The sequence below is a fragment of the Furipterus horrens genome, unplaced genomic scaffold (assembly GCF_987537825.1).
Source record: "Furipterus horrens unplaced genomic scaffold, mFurHor1.1.pri manual_scaffold_3, whole genome shotgun sequence".
Taxonomy (NCBI): Eukaryota; Metazoa; Chordata; class Mammalia; order Chiroptera; family Furipteridae; genus Furipterus; species Furipterus horrens.
The window spans coordinates 115,806,957-115,826,056 of record NW_028327173.1 but is presented as its reverse complement, the minus strand read 5'-3'; the positions used below and the strand labels follow the sequence as shown (position 1 = coordinate 115,826,056).

The 19,100-nt window shown below is 37.3% G+C and overlaps 1 protein-coding gene and 1 pseudogene across 1 annotated transcript in view; one reads left to right on the top strand and one right to left on the bottom strand.

The window, feature by feature from the left end:
- FANCM (FA complementation group M) overlaps nucleotides 1–19,100 on the top strand; it is a 76,289-nt gene that overhangs the window by 16,180 nt on the left and 41,009 nt on the right. The window contains exons 5-9 of the mRNA XM_090271831.1: nucleotides 3,785–3,916; nucleotides 6,599–6,731; nucleotides 7,508–7,633; nucleotides 8,135–8,215; nucleotides 14,885–15,069. Coding sequence (XP_090127957.1) covers nucleotides 3,785–3,916; nucleotides 6,599–6,731; nucleotides 7,508–7,633; nucleotides 8,135–8,215; nucleotides 14,885–15,069 — 657 coding nt within the window. The remainder of the gene's footprint in view (nucleotides 1–3,784; nucleotides 3,917–6,598; nucleotides 6,732–7,507; nucleotides 7,634–8,134; nucleotides 8,216–14,884; nucleotides 15,070–19,100) is intronic.
- Nucleotides 10,748–11,608, bottom strand: LOC150015792 (GTP-binding protein GEM pseudogene; annotated as a pseudogene).

Genomic DNA, 19,100 nt, shown 5'->3' with positions numbered 1-19,100 from the left:
GGAATGCTCTGTCCTCAGATCCTCTCATTCTAGACACACCTCATCATTCAGATGTCAAATATTATTTTTTCAAAGAGACTATCTTTGTCTGCCGTACTTGATAGTGACCCCTTTCCCCTCAAAGACTCTATGACATTACTGTGTTTTAGGTTCTTAAATGCATTTACCATAATAAATTCTCTTACTTCCTTTGTTCACTTTTTTATTCTTTGCTTGCCTCCATCGGATATAAACTTTATGAAAGCAGGGATTTCATTTGTCTCAGCTGTAATATCCCCAACATTGAGAACAATGCTTGATATATAATAGATGCTTAATAAATATTTCTTAAAATAATGAATCAACAAATGAAATTAAATATACTCAAAGCATTTTGACTTAGTCACCAGTCTACAAATATTTACCTATGTGTCAGACCTTGTTCTAGGCACTGAAGATGCAATAGTGAAGAAATCAAGGCCACCCTTTCTTTTGGCTTAGTCTGGGAAAAGGGAGTGAGTTAAGGAATAAACAGATAAACACATATGTCCTTCAGTTATAGTTGGATCTAATAAATGGTTGTGCTTACTCTTATATGAATGTTAGTTGGGGATAAATGTCAAGTACTTAAAAATTTTATCATTATCTTTTCTGTGTTTATTTTAAAATTCTTTTTAGGATAAACTTTATTTATTTTTAATTTTTTTTTTTCCAGAGTTCCTACATTAAGGCCCTCCCCACCTCCATAGCTAACATAAGACAGCTCCTCCAGAAATGCCTTCTCCCAGCTACCTGGTGAACACGTGCTTACACTTTCTCTTAAAGGTCTCCCCTGACCCTGTCCAGGCACATACAACAGAGTAAAACTGCCCTCTTTCTTTTCCACCCTGTCTCCCATTGTTCCTTCTACAAACTGCTCTCATCAGAAGTGTGACACTTTGTCTTGCTGATTCATTTACTCACCTGACCCCTCCACCAGACTGCAACCTGCTCATGGACAAGAACTCTTGGTATTCATCTTTGCATAAATAGCTCCTGGCATAGTGTCTGTCACATACTAAGTAAGCATTTAATAAATATTTCACAAATAAATAACAAGGATGGCAATCTGCAAGATATCAGTTTTCTTTTCTCTTATTTTGTGAAATGCTCAAACCTTTACATCAGGACACATAAAGAAGAATTGAAAGCATTCTTAGTTGTCCTAGCACACATTAATTAGCAAGGACGCAGTTCTCAGCTATAAAATCTCCCTTTTTTTTTAAAGTGTATTTTATTGATTATGTTGTTACAATAGTTCCAATTTTTTTCCCCTTTGTTCCCCTCTGCCCAGTACCCGCCTTCCCCCAGCAATCCCACTCCCCTTAGTTCGTGTCCATGGGTCGTGCATGTAAGTTCCTTGGCTTCACCCTTTCCTATATATTTTTTTAAAGTTAATTAATTAATTATTTTGTTAATAACAATAAAATATAACAATGCCCCCCTCTCAGACCAAAGACCCTTTGTAATATTATAAAGGACAATGGGCAGAGGTCTTGTGCTCCTCTAACTGCTTCAAGCTGGACATGGTTGTTGTCCTACCAACCCTTGGGTCCAGAAATCCCTAATAAGAGTTGGGATGTAGTGGGGAGGGTGGCCTTCCCACATGGGGAAGGATCTTGCAGACTCCAGGTCAGTTGGCTGTCCCCGGACAACAGCGTGCCTGGTTTAACAGGCTGGCATCCTTGTATTAGACAATCACTCAGGTAATGAGATCATAGGCTTATGCCCTCTGGTTCAATTTTGCTCATTTGTTTGTGGTGTTCATTAGACTCCTGTAATAGATGATATCATATGGTATTTATCTTTCATTGCCTGGCTTATTTCACTAAGCATAATTCTCTAGTTCCATCCATGTTGTTGCAAATAGTAGAAGCTCTTTCTTTCTGCTACATAGCACTCCATTGTGTAAATGTACCAGTTTTTTGATCCACTCTTCTACAGATGGGCATTTAGGTTGTTTCCAGCATTTGGCTATTGTAAATAGTGCTTCTATGAACATAGGGGTGCATAGGTTCTTTTGAATTGGTATTTCAGGATTCTTTGGGTATAATCCTAGCGATGGAATTGCTGGTTCAAAAGGCAGTTCCATTTTTAGTTTTCTGAGGAAATTCCATACTGTTTTCATAGTGGCTGCACCAGTCTGCATTCCCACCAGCAGTGCACCAGGGTTCCTTTGTCTCCACATCCTCGCCAGCTCTTGTTTGTTGATGATGGCCATTCTGACTGGTGTGAGGTAATATCTCATTGTGGTTTTTATTTGCATCTCTGATGACTAGTGATGTTGAGCATTTTTTCATATGCCTTTGGACCCTCTGTATGTCCTCTTTGGAGAAGTCTTTGTTCAGGTCCTTTGCCCATTTTTTAATTGGGTTATTTGTCTTCTTAGTGTTGAGTCGTGTAAGTTCTTTATATATTTTGGAGATGAATCCCTTGTCTGAGGTATCATTGGCAAATATGTTTTCCCATATGGTTGGTTCCCTTTTCATCTTGCTGATGTTTTCTTTTGCTGAGGAGAAACTCCTTAGTTTGATGTCATCCCTTTTCTTTATTTCCCTTGCCTTAGGAGATATATTGGTGAAAATATTGCTACATGGGATATCTGAAATTTTCCTGCCTATGTTTTCCTCTAGGACTTTTGTGGTGTCACGTCTTACATTTAAGTCTTTGATCCATCTTGAGTTTATTCTGGTGTGTGGTGTAAGTTGATGGTCTAGTTTCATATTGTTGCGTGTCCCTGTCCCGTTCTCCCAGCGCCATTTGTTGAAGAGGCTCTTTTCACTCTATTTTATGTTCCTTCCCCCTTTGTCAAATATTAGTTGACCATAGAGACCTGGGTTTATTTCTGGACTCTATTCTGTTCCATTGATCTATATGTCTGTTCTTATGCCAGTACCAGACTGTTTTGATTACCGTGGCCTTGTAGTATAGTTTGGTATCAGGTATTGTGATTCCTCCTACTGTGTTCTTCTTCCTTAAGATTGCTGTGGCTATTCGGGCTCTTTTTTGGTTCTATATAAATTTTTGAAGTATTTGTTCTAGGTCTGTGAAAACGTCATTGGTATTTTAATAGGGATTGCATTGAATCTATAAATTGCTTTAGGTAGTATGGACATTTTAATGATGTTGATTCTTCCCATCTATGAACATGGTGTATGCTTCCATTTATTTGTATCTTCCTTAATTTCTTTCTTCAGTGTTATGTAGTTTTCTGAGTACAGGTCTTTTACCTCCTTGGTTAAGTTAATTCCTAGTTACTTTTTTTTACTTGTTGCTATGGTAAATGGGATTTTTTCTAGTTTCTGTCTCAGATATTTTATTCTTTGTGTACAGAAATGCCTTCAATTTCTGAATATTGACTTTGTACCTTGCTATTTTTCCCAAATTCACTTATTAGGTCGAGTAGTTTTTTCACGGAGTCTGTAGGGTTTTCTATGTACACTATCATGTCATCTGCAAATAATGACAGTTTTACTTCCTCTTTTTCAATTTAGATGTCTTTTATTTCTCTATCTTGTCTGATTGCTGTGGCTATAACTTCCAAGACTATGTTGAATAGGAGTGGAGAGAGTGGACATCCTTGTCTTGTTCCTGACCTCAAGGGAATGCTGTCAGTTTTTGCCCATTGTGTATGATGTTGGCTTTAGGTAGGATAAACTTTAATATATAGTTTAATATATAACTTTTCTTTAGTATATGATAAAATGATTATATTTGAAAAAGGACTTTAAGAGAAGATTAAACTAAATTTCTTTGAAATTTGCAGATTTTGGAATCACTTTCCAGTTCTTTGATTCAGAGGAATCTTTTGATGAGAAGGGATATCTCCAATCTAACAAAATACCAGATAATTCTGGCAAGAGATCAATTTAGGAAAAACCCACCTGCTAATATTGTGGTAGGTATTTTAAAATAAATTTTGATGGTAGATTAAGTTTTTACTAAGAGCCAGGATAAAATGGAAATAATGATTTTTTTGTGTGTATATAATATTAGCTTATCAAGAATTCAGATATGATTTATATAATTTATAAAAACGTGAAAAATTGAACAGGAATACAATTTAATGATTTCAATTAAGATAATTTTATCTTAAAACTTAATAATTAAACATTGGTCTTTTAGTTCATTTCTGTTTTGCGAAGTCAAAGGGCCATGCTAGAGGGTAGATCCTAACTTAACTTTTAGCCCCATAGCATTTTGTCTTAACTCTTGATACTGAGGTTGGAGGAAGTATCAGAATAAGCTTTTTTCTAGTTTCCACAGAAAAAAATAGGTGGGTAGGAACATAGTCATCTAGCTAGGTCCAAAATCAAGAGATGCTCATAAGCACAAAAAGGTGCTGAGTCTTTCTTGGAACTGAGAAGTAACTCATGTGCAAAGGAACAGAGGTGATTAAGGAAGGTAAGAAGAAGACAATGAGCAAGCCAATTTGAGGCAAGGGATTGAGGAAGTCAAGAGATGATAGTTAATCTAGGTATGACCACATTGGGGTAGCTCTAAATGTAACACTAGAAATATGGACTTTATAGTGTCTGGGGAACCAGGAAGGGACCCCTTTCTGTGAAACTGCAGTATAATATACTGAACTTTAATAAATGTTTTCAAATTTCTGCTAGGAGTTGAAGATTCACTGAAATTTTAAATAGTAAATCTAAAACTGTTGAACTTGATTTTATTGACAGCAGTTTATATTGTACGGAAAGGTGATTTTTACCTTTCAGGTAATTATGCTGCCACTTTAGGGCATTTATCACTATCCTGGAAGTGTTTAAAATGACTGTCACTGATGTTAAATGCTACTAAAAATGTAAGCCAGAAAATAATAGTCTTTATCTCTAATAAAGAAAAATACATAAAATATATTCTCAATCTCTTCCTTTAACACTATCTTATTATATTGATACATCTATTCTATAATCCCATATAGAGAATGTGTACTTCACTTTGCCTTGAGAGTGGTGGTTAAAAACACTAGAACACTAGGCCAAATTCCCTAGGTTCGAATACTGGCTCTATTACTTATCACCTGTATGAGTTTCTTCATGTGTAAAATGGGCATAATAATAGTACCTTCTTCCTAGGACAGCAGTTCTCAACCTGTGGGTCGCGACACCTTTGGGGGTTGAACGACCCTTTCACAGGGGTTGCCTAAGACCATCGGAAAACACATATGTAATTACATGTTGTTTTTGTAATAGATCACTGTGCTTTAATTATGTTCAATTTGTGACAATGAAAATACATCCTGCATATCAGATATTTACATTACAATTCATAACAGTAACAAAATTACAGTTACAAAGTAGCAATGAAAATAATTTTATGGTTGGGGGTCACCACAACATGACAAACTATATTAAAGGGCTGAGGCATTAGGAAGGTTGAGAACCACTGTCCTAGGAGATAAGATGAAATGAATTTGTATAAGTAGTGTACTTAGAATATGTGTCCTCAGTGTCAGATATTATTGTGGTGTGAATACTTGGTGTTAAATGTTAGTATTAAGCAGTCTGATTAATTATTTATCCTGATGCCATAAACTCTGTGAGGACAGGCCTATATCTGACTTATTTCCCATTGTATACCAAATGTTTAGTTTGATGCTTGTCACACAGTAGATGCTTAATAAATAGTTATGAAATACAAATGAAACTATTTACAAGGTCTGCCCAGAAAAAGTCTAACCATTGTTAATATAATGAGAATGGTTTGCGTGACATTGATGTAACCTGGCAGCCAAGGAAGGTGAACTGGAATGTGCATGCGTGAACAATGATGACTTCACTGTAATAGTCAGTGGGGGTGGTAGATGCTGTTGAGTGAGCATGTGTACTGTGTGGCTGTCATATTCAAAATGACTGAGCCAATAGAGCCACGAATTTGCATCAGGTCTTGTATTAAGCTTGAACATTTCTCCGTGGAAATTATTTGGATGATTCAGAAGCCCATGGCTATGAACTGGTGATTGGCAGCTTCATCACAACCACACGCCTGCTTATGCATCATGTTTAGTGCAGAGTATTTTGGTGAAGCATCAAATCACCCAGGTGATTCAGCACCACTACAGCCCATATTTGGTGTTCTGCGACTTCTGGCTTTTCCCAAAACTAAAATCACCTTTGTAAGGGAAGAGATTTCAGACTGTCAATGAGATTCAGGAAAATACAACAGGACAGCTGATGGCATCTGGGAGAACTGTGTGAGGTCCCAAAGTGCCTACTTCGAAGGGGATTGAGGCATCATTGTCCCATGTACAGTGTTTCTTGTATCTTCTTCAATAAATGTTTCCATTTTTCATATTATATGACTGGATACCTTCTGGACAGACCTCATACTGCTAATAATTTACCTATAAAGAAAAATAGTATATGATAAATAGTTCCTTCCTTCACCTGTTCTCTTTAAAATGTAAGTTCCATGGTGAATTCAAGAAAAAAGTGTGAGGCGACATGTTATATGGAAAATACATTGGCACCTTTCCATAGCAACATTTTAGATACTCATTAGAACCAATAAGTTTTATATGGAACATGTATCTTTATTTCTCTGGTTAACTTTGATATGTTTATTTTTCTAGGGAATACAACAAGGTATAATTGAAGGAATTTTTGCTCTTTGTATTAGTTTGTATCATGGTTATGAATTATTGCAACAAATGGGAGTGAGATCATTATATTTCTTCCTTTGTGGAATTATGGATGGAACTAAAGGTAAATTAAAAAAATACATGTATAATTTTTGCTAAAGTTAAACAGTTTGGGATACTTTAAAAATGCTTTTAAAAAGCAGTGGAATAGTTTTGTTAAAAATGACCGTATTTCTTTGTTTGTTTTTAAGATTTTACTTATTTTTATTTTATTTTTTAAATTTATTTTTAGAGATGGGGGCAGTGAGAGAAATATTCAGTTGACTCTCGCATGCCCCCAACTGGGGGCCTGGCCTGTAACCCAGGCATATGCCTGACTGGGAATCACTGGGGACCTTTTGGTTCCCGGGTCAGCATTCAATCCACTGAGCCACACCGGCCAGGGCTGTCTGGTTTTTTAAAAATATTTTATTTATTTTTAGAGAGAGGGGAAGGGAGAGAGAAAGAGTGGAAGAGAAGCTTTGGTGTGTGAGGGAAACATCAATCTGTTGCTTCCTGCATGCCCTCAACTGGGACTTGTCCTGCAACCCAGCCATGTTGCCTTGACTGGGAATTGAACCGATCGCATTTTGGTTTGCAGATAATGTCCGACCCACTCAGCCACACCAGTCAGGGCCATATTTCTTTCTTTCTTTCTTTCTTTCTTTGATAAATCTCTGGAAATAAAAAAGCGAGCCATTCATATGTGAATGTAGAACTGGCAAAAAGTTACTGGTTTTCATGTTTAAGTTTGAAAAACTTGCATTCATTGTTAAAGATTAATTTTTAAAACCACATTATGTTTGATTAATTTTACTGTTAAGTTTATTTATTGGTAAAACCTTTTCTTAATTTCTGAAGGAATGACTCGGACAAAAAATGAACTTAGCCGCAATGAGGACTTCATGAAGCTGTACAGTCATCTAGAGTGCATGTTTGCATGTACACGTCGTACTTCAGCAAGTGGCACTTCTACTACCGAAAATGGTTTGTTTTTTTCTTTTAAAATTTTATATTGTTTTCTCTTCATCAGGTTAGTTTTGAAATTTTACGTCATTGATCCACATGTCTATACTTACATTTCTGTAGCAATAGACTTGTTAAATGATGAAAAAGATAAATAGAAGAGAATAAATAAGTAAAATACAATAAATGGAATAACAAGATAAATATATATGCAGTATGTAATATTATAGAAGTTAGTAGTTGTTATTGGTAGTGAAAAATTCTTAGAACTACCAAAAACTGATTTAGAACTTGACTAAATATTTAGTTTTTCCCGTCTTCATTGCTGCTGATTTCTGCTTAGGTTCTCTCTCAGAATGAAATTTTCATAAAAATTAAAGGTTTATTTTACAGTAAGGCTTATGTGCTCTCCCAATGCTACTGAGCGTTTAAAGTTTTAACAAATCTATTTTGAAAATACATTTATTTAATTAAATGTGGAAAAAACAAAGGTACTATTTTGATGTTTGTTATTTTTTGCAGGAGAAAAAGAATTTTTCTATAGTCATCCAAAATTAAAGAAATTAGAAGAAATTGTAGTTGAACACTTCAAGTCATGGAATGGTAAGTCATATTTAATAGCCTCAAGGCAAGAAAAAGTTATTGAAAAAGTTAAAACTGACTCATTAGTTTGTGGTAACATTTCTTAGAAGATTTGCTTTTAATTATTCTGGATAATGAATATAAAGAAGCTCTTGAGAAATTTTGGGAGAATAGGTAGGAATTTTAAGAATACTGTAGGCTATTTGAAAAAGAAAAGTCAGTCTGGGGCACTATAAATGAAGCAGATACTAAAACAATAATAATATGATGGTTAGGAAGAGTGAACTAGGTAAAGAGATAGAGTCATGAAGGAGTCTGCTTTATATAGTGTTAGAGAAAGTCCATCTGTAGGGTGATGTGTGAGCTATTATCTGATAGAAATGAGGAGGCAAGCCCTGTGGATTTCTGGGGGAGGATTACACCAGGCAGAGAGAATAGCAGAATCAAAACCCCTGCAGCATTAAGATACGTGATATGATTAAGGATCAATAAACAAACCAATTTGGCTGGAGTATTGTAATAAGGTGCGAGTGGTATAGGAGGAGGTTGGAGAATAGCCAGGGGCAGATAGATGCAGGGCTCGTATACCAAGTCAGGGCTTCAGATTTTATTCTACCAATTTGTGTGCTTTGTGAAACCATCACAGAGGCATTTAGAGCAGCAGAATGACATGATCTTAAATTTTTTTTAAAGTAATTTTTAAAATATTGATTATACTATTACAATTGTCCTAATTTTACCCCCTTTGCCCTCCTCTGCCTGGTATGCCTCTTCCTTCCAGCAGTCCCCCCTACCCTCCTTAGGTCATGTCCATGGATTGTGCATATAAGTTCTTTGGCTTCTCTATTTCCTATACTATTCTTATTCCTCAGTCTATTTTATACCTACCAATTATGCTTCTGAATCCCTGCACCATTTCCCCATTTCTCTCCGTTCCCCCTCCCAGCTGATAATCCTCCAAATGATCCCCATGTTCCTGTTCTACTTGTTTGCTTAGTTTTGGGTTTTTTTTTTAGATTCAGTTGATAGTTGTGAGTTTGTTCTCATTTTGCTGTTCATAGTTTCGATCTTATTTTTCTTAAAAAAAGTCCCTTTAACATTTCATATAATAGGGCTTGGTGATAATGAACTCCTTCAGCTTTACCTCATCTGCGAAGCACTTTCTCTGTCCTTCCATTCTAAATGATAGCTTTGCTGGATAGAGTGTTCTTTGTTGTAGGTCCTTGCTTTTCATCACTTTGAATACTTCTTGCCAGTCCCTTCTTGCCTGCAAAGTTTCTTTTGAGAAATCAGCTGATAGTCTCATGGGAACTCCTTTGTAGGTAACTCTCTGCTTTTCTCTTGCTGCTTTTCAGATTCTCTCTTTATCTTTAACCTTTGGCAGTTTAATTATGATATGTCTTGGTGTGTTCCTCTTTGGGCCCAACTTGTTTGGGACTCTGTGATTCCTGGACTTGTATATCTTATTTCCTTCACCAAATTAGGGAAGTTTTCTTTCATTATTACTATTTTTTTAAATAAGATCTTTTTTTCTTTTATTTTAAGACATATAGATAAAAACTTGCATATTCTGAAAAAGATAGAAAATGGTAATGTCATAAATTATGCTTTATAAAATGTTAAAATGGTTACTATTTTGAAAAATAAAAATAAGGGCACAGCTATGGCATACAAGGGTCAGCTCAAAGTACTGGAAGTATTTATGTTTTGTGTTTTATAAAAATGCACACCTTCTATTATATTAAAAGTTTTGACATTTTGCACTCCAGATTATTAATAATTCAGATTTTAAAAGTGTTTTTATCATGACCCTATGATTGTAAAAATATTGAAACATAAAAGGTGGTTTAACTAAGTTGAATTTGATTAAAATAAATTCTCCTGAATAAAAAATTATAAGATACAGAAGTAAAGATATAATTTTTGAAACCCATAGTCATACATGTATCAGTTCCCAATTCTACAAATTTTTGGATCCCCTGCTATGGGCACTGAACAAAAATAGTTTGCAAGCTTTAGTTCCCAGCAAGGTCTATCATTTCTTTTCACAGCTTGATGGAGCAGCAATAGTCATGATGAGCCCAATCCCACAGTCCTAGGGCCAGGTACAGAGAAAAAAGTTCTCCCTCCTTTGAATAAACCCTTTGGCATGTTCCTATATTTATTTATGACCCATCGACCTCAAATTTACATATCAGAACCATAGAGAAAATTTTAATAATGGAAAATCCTTTATCTAGGCATTCTTTTATATGCTTCAATTCTCTACTATCCATAGGAAAGAGGAAACACATGTGAACACCAAACACATACTCTAATGAGTCTTAGGTGTTCAAGTAGCAAGGTTTGGCTTTTCCTGTAAATACTGACTCTTTACAAAGATCTTTCATTTCCCATGCATTTTGTTACCCATAAGGCTAATAACATTAATTCCCAGCTGCACTAAGGGAAGCCACATCAAACAATATTTAACGATCCAATCTAATATAGATTATCAGTCCCAATGGCCTTCAACGATGTCCATCAGGTAGACATCCGGGTGACTCTGGGTGCCTAGAGCACAGAGAGATCATGGCAGGATTTGGATTTGAGCTTGAAGGCCATATTCTTGTTTTTAGCCACAATCCTGGGAATGCTCTCTGTCCTCTTCTGGTAGGCCAGTTGCCACTTGTTCTTCTCATTACTGTCCTGCCGATTGTTGCACAATGCCCTCTAATAGTTCCTTCACATTGTGCTGGAGAGCCGGGGAGGTCTCAATGAACTTGCAGTCCAACACCACTGCACATGCTCTCCCTTCTGAAATAGACACTTCCCGGCACCGCTCCAGGTCACTTTTGTTGCCAACCAAAATTATAGGAATGGCCTCTGGCTGCTGCGCCCTGTGGAGCTAGATTCGCAGCTCAGAGGCCTTCTCAAAGCTGGCTCGGTCTGTGATGGAGTAGACAATGAGGTAGGCATCCCCAACTTGCATGCAGTGGTCTTGGAGCCACTTGTTCTCCCCTTATTTTCCCACATGTCCAGGGGTGTAATCGTTGCACTTTCCCCATCAACAATCAGTGTTCGCTCATATGTATCTTCTCCCAGCACCTCGCAGTCACTGTTCATGCTGTCATGCATGCCCACGAAGATGTTAGCCAGAGTGGATTTTCCCACCCCCTGCTCCTCAATGAGCACCACCCAGTAGTAGGTGTTCCCTGACTCAGAGGATGACTGAGTCAGTGGAGTCGGAGGACCAACGGTCCTCAGGGGCAGCAGTGTAATGATTTCACTGGCTGTACTTGTAGGGCTCTTTCTGGACCATCAGATGTCTGCCATCTGCTGGGATGCTCCAGAGCTGCTGCTGTGGCTGCATGCCCACAGTGCCCTGGCACATGGTGACATTCAGCGTGTTGTTGGATCTTGGCTCAGCCAGGCAGGCAACCGAGTATCTGTGCGTCCCGGCATGAGTGCGCGCCATGATCTCCGGCCACGGAGCGCAGGGTACTCGTGTGGAGCCGCTGTCGGTGTAGCCTTTCATTGTTTTTTCAAATAAGTTTTCAGTTTCTTGCTCTTCCTGTTCTCCTTCCAGCACCCCTATGATTCGGATGTTGGCACTTCTGGAGATGTCCCAGAGTCTTCTTATTCTCTCTTTTATTTTTTTTTTTTGAATTCTTGTTTCTTCAATCTGTACTGGTTAACTGTTTATTTCTTATGTTCTAATTCATTGATTCGAACCCCAGCTTCCTTCCCTTCACTATTGATTCCCTGTGGATTTTTCTTTATTTCACTTGATGTAGTCTTCATTTCTTCCCTTATGCTTCTGCCATACACTATGGGTTCTTTGAGCATCCTAATAGCCAGTGTTTTGAAGTCGACATCTGGTAGGTGGGCTATCTTCATTTCACTTAGCTGTTTTTCTGGAGTTTTGAGCTGTTTTCATTTGGACCATATTTCTTTGTCTCCTCAATTTGGCAGCCTCCCTGTGTTTGTTTCTGTGTATTAGGTAGAGCTGCTATGATTTTGTATCTTGGTGAACCTGTTATGTTGTATGGGGCGGAGCCTTAGGTAATTGCCAGGGCTGGGAAACCCGCTTCATCACTTTGTGGCTCAGTATGTTGGGAAGGGGTTGGAGAGGGGGCAATGCTGCTGTCTGGTTGCTGGATGCTTGCTTGGCGCTCACCTCATTTGCAGTCGCTTCACCCACTTCCTATATGTGACTGGTGCCCCTCTAGCTGTTGCCCCTGGGATGGTTCCCAGAGTGGGTGGGATTGTGTAACTTCTAGGTCCATGCAGGCCCTTTAAATAGACTCTCCCTGAGATACTGGCAGTTTCTTCCCCTGCCCCAACCCCTCCTGGTTTTTATAGCCAGAAGTTATGAGGCTCAATTTTCGTGGTGCTGGAACCCTGGGCTGCACTGTCTGACCTGGGGCTGGGATTGCTCTCTCCCCCAGTGTCCCTCCCAATTTTTATCCACCACACATGAATGTGGGACCACCTGTTCCGTCAGCCACCGCTGCCACATCCACCACAATGTGTCCTCACCGGCCTGGCTCCCCGTCTGTGCCCCTCCTTCCCGTCTGGATGAATGTGGCTTCTTTAAGTCCTTGGTTATCATACTTCCATATAGTCTGATTTTGTGGCAGTTCGGGTGTTTTTTTGTTTTCAGGTTAGTTGTGATCCTTCTTAGGGTTGAGCAAAGAGGTGAAGCATGTCTATCTATACCTCCATCTTAACTGGAAGTTCTTATTTACATTTTTTAGAAGATCACTCTGGTCATTTTGTGGAAAGTGGTTATTGACCAATTCAGAGGCTATTGCATAGTTTGCGATGATAGCAGATGACAGTGGTTTGTACGAAGACAGTAGTAGTTGAAGTGCCCTGAAGTGGTCATAGATTCTACATATAGTTTGAAGTTGGAGCCAACAGTATTTGTGGATGGATTGAATATAGGATATTAGAAAAGAAAAGAATCTTATGGGGGAGTGTTTATGGAACATTATATGAACAAAGAAAATTAAGAACATAGAGAAGGAAAAGCAAACATGGTATGATGCTTCTGAGACATCACTAGGAATATAGTTTGGAGACAAAAGAGGGCCCAGAATATAGTCCAGAAGAATACTAATATTTCAAGTTCAGATGAAAAAAAGCCACAAAGGAGAATGAGAAAGAAACCAGAGCAATAGTGTCAGAAAAGCTGAGGGGAGAGACTGTTTCAGTAGGAAGGAGTGGACTGTGTTAAATACTGCTGAGAGCTATGGTCAAATAAACTAAAAAGTGGCCATGGAATTTGGCAATATGGAAGTTGTTGATGACTTTTGTAGAGGAGCTTCAGTGGAATGAAGACAGAAAGGCAGGCTGCAACCGGTTGAAGGAGATAGGCATTGCATTGAAAGTGGCTATAGGTGATTGGTGCATTTTTCCCTCAATAACATTATTAAGACTATTGGCAGCACTTGAGTAAGGTCTATAGATTAGAGAGTAATAATGTATCAAACTTAATTTTTTGATTTTCATGGTTTATTGTCTTTACATAGAATAATACCCTTGTTTGTAGAATTTACACACTAAAGCTTTAGGGATGATGAGCTGTCATGTCAGCAATTAACTCAAATGTCTGGGTGGGGGAAAGCTACTTGTATTAGTTTTGTAACTTTTTTGTGATTTGAAATTATTTCAAAAAAATTATCTTTGATTGAAAAAAAGGAAAGTAGCTATTGGTCAGATGTTGGTCAAATATAGAGGCTTGATGCTGTGGTGACTCAAATGAGGTACATGTAGAATAATTTTTCTGTAATAGTTGCTCTTTTTCATGAATTAACTTTATATATATTGTTATTTAATCCTCAGAGTTGTTATAAAGACTAAATGAGTTAATCTATAAAATGCTTAGTGTAGTCCCCGGCACACACAAGGTTAATATAATATAACTCAGATGGAGGGAAGAGGAATTGTCAAAGTCCCAAGCAAGTGCAAAAACAAAGGAAAGCTAATAGCAAGTAGAGTAAACCCTATATAATTTGCAATTATTAACCAATTGCTATGTGCAAGCCTACATGCTTTATATTTACTAGTTCATTTAATCATCACCTCAGTCCATTGTGGATATGAAGAAACTAAAGCTTAAAGAGAGAAAATCACTACATGACCACACATCTCCCAGAGAGTAAGTGGCCCAGCCTCCACGATCGTGTTCTTATTCATGCATTTTACTGTTTCCCAACCATAGAGACACTGGGAGGAGCTTTATCATTGACTGTAGGGTATATTCTGCAGTTATTGGACACTTTGAATGAATTGTAGATTTGGGGACAGAATGCCATGACCTGGTTTAGGACAGTATCCTTAGTGATCAGAAAGGAAAAGGAAGATTTACAAAATCAGTGGGAACTCTATAGTTCTGCACTTCCGATGTAGAAGGCAAAGTGGAATAATAGGCATCATGTATGAAATGAAGGACTGGTCAAAGTGATTCAGGTCATTTTTATTTGATTTTCTTAGGCTTATATTTTATGACAACTAATGAGAGATTAGAAGCCAAGGTTATTAAAATTATTAGGAAAGGTAGGAAAACCAACAAAGGTTTAAGATGTCTTATTTTCTTGAAAGAATTATCATTCATTAGAAAATAGTGTCAGGCTTGTCTTTTGAACTCGTTCTTATCTATATGTTTTTTAAAAAGTTGTAATTAAATTTTTTGTTGTTGCATAGCTCAAAACACATCTGAAAAGAAATACGACAAGACCAGAGTTATGATTTTCTCATCATTTCGAGATAGTGTTCAAGAAATTGCAGAAATGCTTTCACAGCATCAGCCAATGATTAGAGCAATGACTTTTGTTGGCCATGCCTCAGGGAAGAGCATGAAAGGTTTTACTCAGAAGGAGCAACTGGAGGTAATTATTTTTGGATATGATGAAAATAAAAATAAAATTGATTAGCTTTGTACTTAAATTAAGCTTTTTTAACTCACCGGTCAATTACCTACTTTTTTTTTTGCCAGAAAAAATATTTTTTTCCCCTTCTCCTGGGACCCTGAGCCTTCCTTCTCCAGGCTACACTCTGTATCTTAATTACTTATGCCCTCTTGCCCCTGACATGAAAATGCCCAAGGTCTCTCTCAAACGACAGTGGTAGGAATTTCTCCTGACAGGAAACATCCTTGGCTTGGACTACTTTGCTTTCATTGACTGTAACTAGAAAACTTATTTACTTGAACAAAATATTTGTTTGCAGTGCAACTGGTAACTATTATACTTAATTGTTGCTATGTTCCTCAGTGCCACGTGGCATGTTTAAAGTTGTCCCAGAGATTCCTAAACCTCTCCTCATGTTTTTCAATTCTTGTTTCCTCATTCTGTACTGGTTGACTGTTTTTTTTCTTCCTGATGTTCCAAATCATTGATTTGAACCCCGGTTTCCTTCCCTTCACCATTGGTTTTGTGTGGATTTCCTTCGTTTCATTTAGCACAGCCTTCACGTCTTCCCTTATGCGTTTGCTATAATCAAGCATTTCTGTCAAGCCCGTGAACATCTTTGTCACCAGTGTTTGGAATTCTGCATCTGTTAGGTTGGCTGTCTCCTCATCTGTTAGGTTGGCTGTCTCCTCATCTGTTAGGTTGGCTATCTTCTCATCGCTTAGTTCTCCCACTGGAACCTTGATCTCTTCCCCCTTTTGGGCCATACTTCTCTTTCTGCTCATCTTGACAGGCTCTTGTGTTTGTTTGCCTCTGTGTCTTAGATAGAGCTGTCGCTCCTGTTCCAGAAAAAATTTTTATTGTATTTTTTTCTATTACCATTTAGTCACTTGATACCACCCACCCCCTGCAATCACTACACTGTTGTCCATGTCCATGAGTCCTTTTTCCTTTTATTCAATCCCTCCATCCCCTAACCTCCCCACCACTAGCTGTCATCTGCTCTCCATCTATGAATCTTTCTCTGTGTTTTGCTTGTTAGTTCAGTTTGTTCATTAGATTCCACATATGAGTGAAATCATATGGTATTTGTCTTTCTCTGACTGGCTTACTTCAATACTTCCTAGAGATAATTTTATGGTAAAACCTAAATAAAGATAGGCATATTTAGAAAGGCAAAATAAAAGTGTTTTTTGTGGTTTTGAAACTTTTAAAAAAGTAAATATAAACTGTAATAGAAGCAGAAAGGCTGTGGAATCATACTATCTGGGTTGGAATCCTGGCTCTTTCACTTATATTTTCATACTTCCTGTTCCTCAGTTTTCTTTGTATGTAAACATACTTCTTAGAATTGTTCTAAGCATTAATGGAAATTGTACTGTAGAGCTTTCAGTGAATGTTTTATTTATTTTAATTCCTTTTAGTTATTTATTTCAAACAGTTAATCTCTTTTTTTCTGTTATTTTAAAGTCCTACTGTATGCTCTAAATAAGAGATAAGTTTTCTAAGTACTATAATATGTTTTTTTGGGGAAATTTTAGACTATTAATTTTTTTTTAATTGTTAGCGTTTTTTAAAATTTATTTATTTGTTTATTTATTTATTTTTAGACAGAGGGGAAAGGAGAAAGAGAGGGAGAGAAACATCACTGTATGGTTGCCTCACACTTGCGCCCCCAACTGGGGACCTGACGTGCAACCTAGTCATGTTCCCTGACTGGGAATCGAACCAGTGACACTTGGCTCGCAGGCTGACATTCAATCCACTGAGCCACAGGAGCCAGGGCTAGACTATTGATTTTTATAAACCATATACAGGTTTTTGCAGGTTACCTGTAGGTCTACTTACTGACAATTAGGTATGTCTTTAATGTCTAATTCATTCTGATACATCCTTTGTCAATTCTGTCAACATTAGTAGATGAGGAATCCTGTTTGTTTGTTTTTTTAGACTGTTTATTTTTAGAGAGAGGGGTAGGGAGGGAGAAAGAGCAGAGAAACATCTCTGTGAAAGAGAAATGTTGATTGTTGATTGCCTCTCCTACACATCCTGACCAGGACCAAATCCAGAACCCAGGCATATAACCTGACCAGGAATTGAATCTGCGACCTTTCAGTTTGTCAGACAACGCCCAACCAACTGAGCCACACTCGTCAGTGTAGGAATCCTATTCATTACATACCTTTATATCAGTCCTCTCTGTACTCAGAAGAGTGTTTAAGTTGTCTGGATCTGGTAGGGAGGGTCTAACTTTTCCTGAGTCTGAATATAACACCTTTCCCTATCACAAGTCTGATTGTAAGTACTTTAAAGGGTTCACACATCTAGTGGGTGATTATTACTAATCTTAACATTTATATGTGAATGAAAAAAATAAAATGGATTTTTGCTTTGAGGGTCAAGCATTTTGAAATAAATACCCATAGTACCCAACTGGTTTCTGGACAATTTCTTTATTACCCAATGTTGTTATTTCTTGAGTTTGTTAGGTACCGTAAAAAACCTTATTGATTTTGTCTTGATCAGTGTGGCTCAGTTGGTTAGGTGTCATCCTGCATAGTAAAAGGTCATCAGTTCAATTCCCAGTCAGGGAACATGCCTGGGTTGAGGGTTTGGTCCCCACCCCATCACATTGATGTTTCTCACCCTCTCTCCCTCCCTTCCCCTCTCTCTAAAAATAAATAAATAAAATCTTTTAAAAAACCTTTTTGATTTTATTGACTTTGCCCTTTATTCAGTTATGTCAATATATTTATGCCACAGTAACAACTTTTTATTACTCCTGTACATAATTGCTTTCATAATGGCACTTTTATTCTGAAATAAGCTTTTATGCAAATAGTTGTAATTAAATTATTCATTTATTTAGAAACAGGCAGTGAAGTCAGAGAGGAAGTGGAGGGCAAGATTCTTTAGGGCCTTCTAGGTAATTTCCATCTTAATGACACTGGGTTTTGCTCTGAGATGGGAAGAAGCCCTTGGAGTTGGTAAGGGTCATGGCTTGATATATATTTTAATATAATCACACTGATTGCTGTCTTAAGAATAAGCTATAGGGGGCAAAGAATGGAAACAAGAAGATTAAATTGGAAGACTTATTAAAATAATTCAAGGTAAAGATGATAGTAGTTTGTACAACAGCGTTAGGGAAGATTTTGAAATGATTGCATTCTGGATATATTTTGAAGATTAAGCTGACAGGATTTATTGACAAATTAGAGTGGGATGTGAGATGAAGGAGTGTGAAGGCTGATTCCATGGTTTTTGGGCTGAACAACTAAAAAGAGCTGCTATAAACTAAAATAGGTATGACTGCAGGAAAGTCAGGTTGGGAGAGAATATCAGGAACTCGGTTTTAAACAAGTTAACTTTGTCATAACTGTGAGATTAGTGATTTTCAAACTATAAAAACTGTTGGAGGACCAATTTATTTCCTCCCAATACGTCATGGACAGATACTTTTGAACATTACAATAAACATAAATTACTTGAAAAGTAAAATTACTAAGAAAGTTTATGTTTAAATTTTTTATTATTATAGTTAATAAACAGAATTACCCTTTCAAGCTTCTAAACTCTTAATATTTGTACTTATTCTTGGCCAGTAACAGACAGTTTGTGAACTGGCACCAGTAATAAATAGTTCATGGCTGTTGAGTAGCAGTGTTGAATAAACATCAAGTAGATATGTTAAATAAACAATTGAATATATACATATTGTTTCATGGGCTCAGGGATTGGGAGTCATCATATAAATGAGACTGGATAATTGAGTGGAGATAGAGAAGATGTCCAAAGACTGAGATGTGGGGAACTTCATTGTTAGGAATAATAGCAATGATTATGATTCCATTGGGAACCACACTTAAGTGGCTAGTGAAATAGGCGAATGCGGTATCCTGGGGGCAAATGAGGAGGAGGATTACATGTGTAAATGCTGCTGGTAGGCCATATAAAATGATAACTGGAAATTGACCATTGGATTTAAGAGATGAGAAGGAAAATGAGCT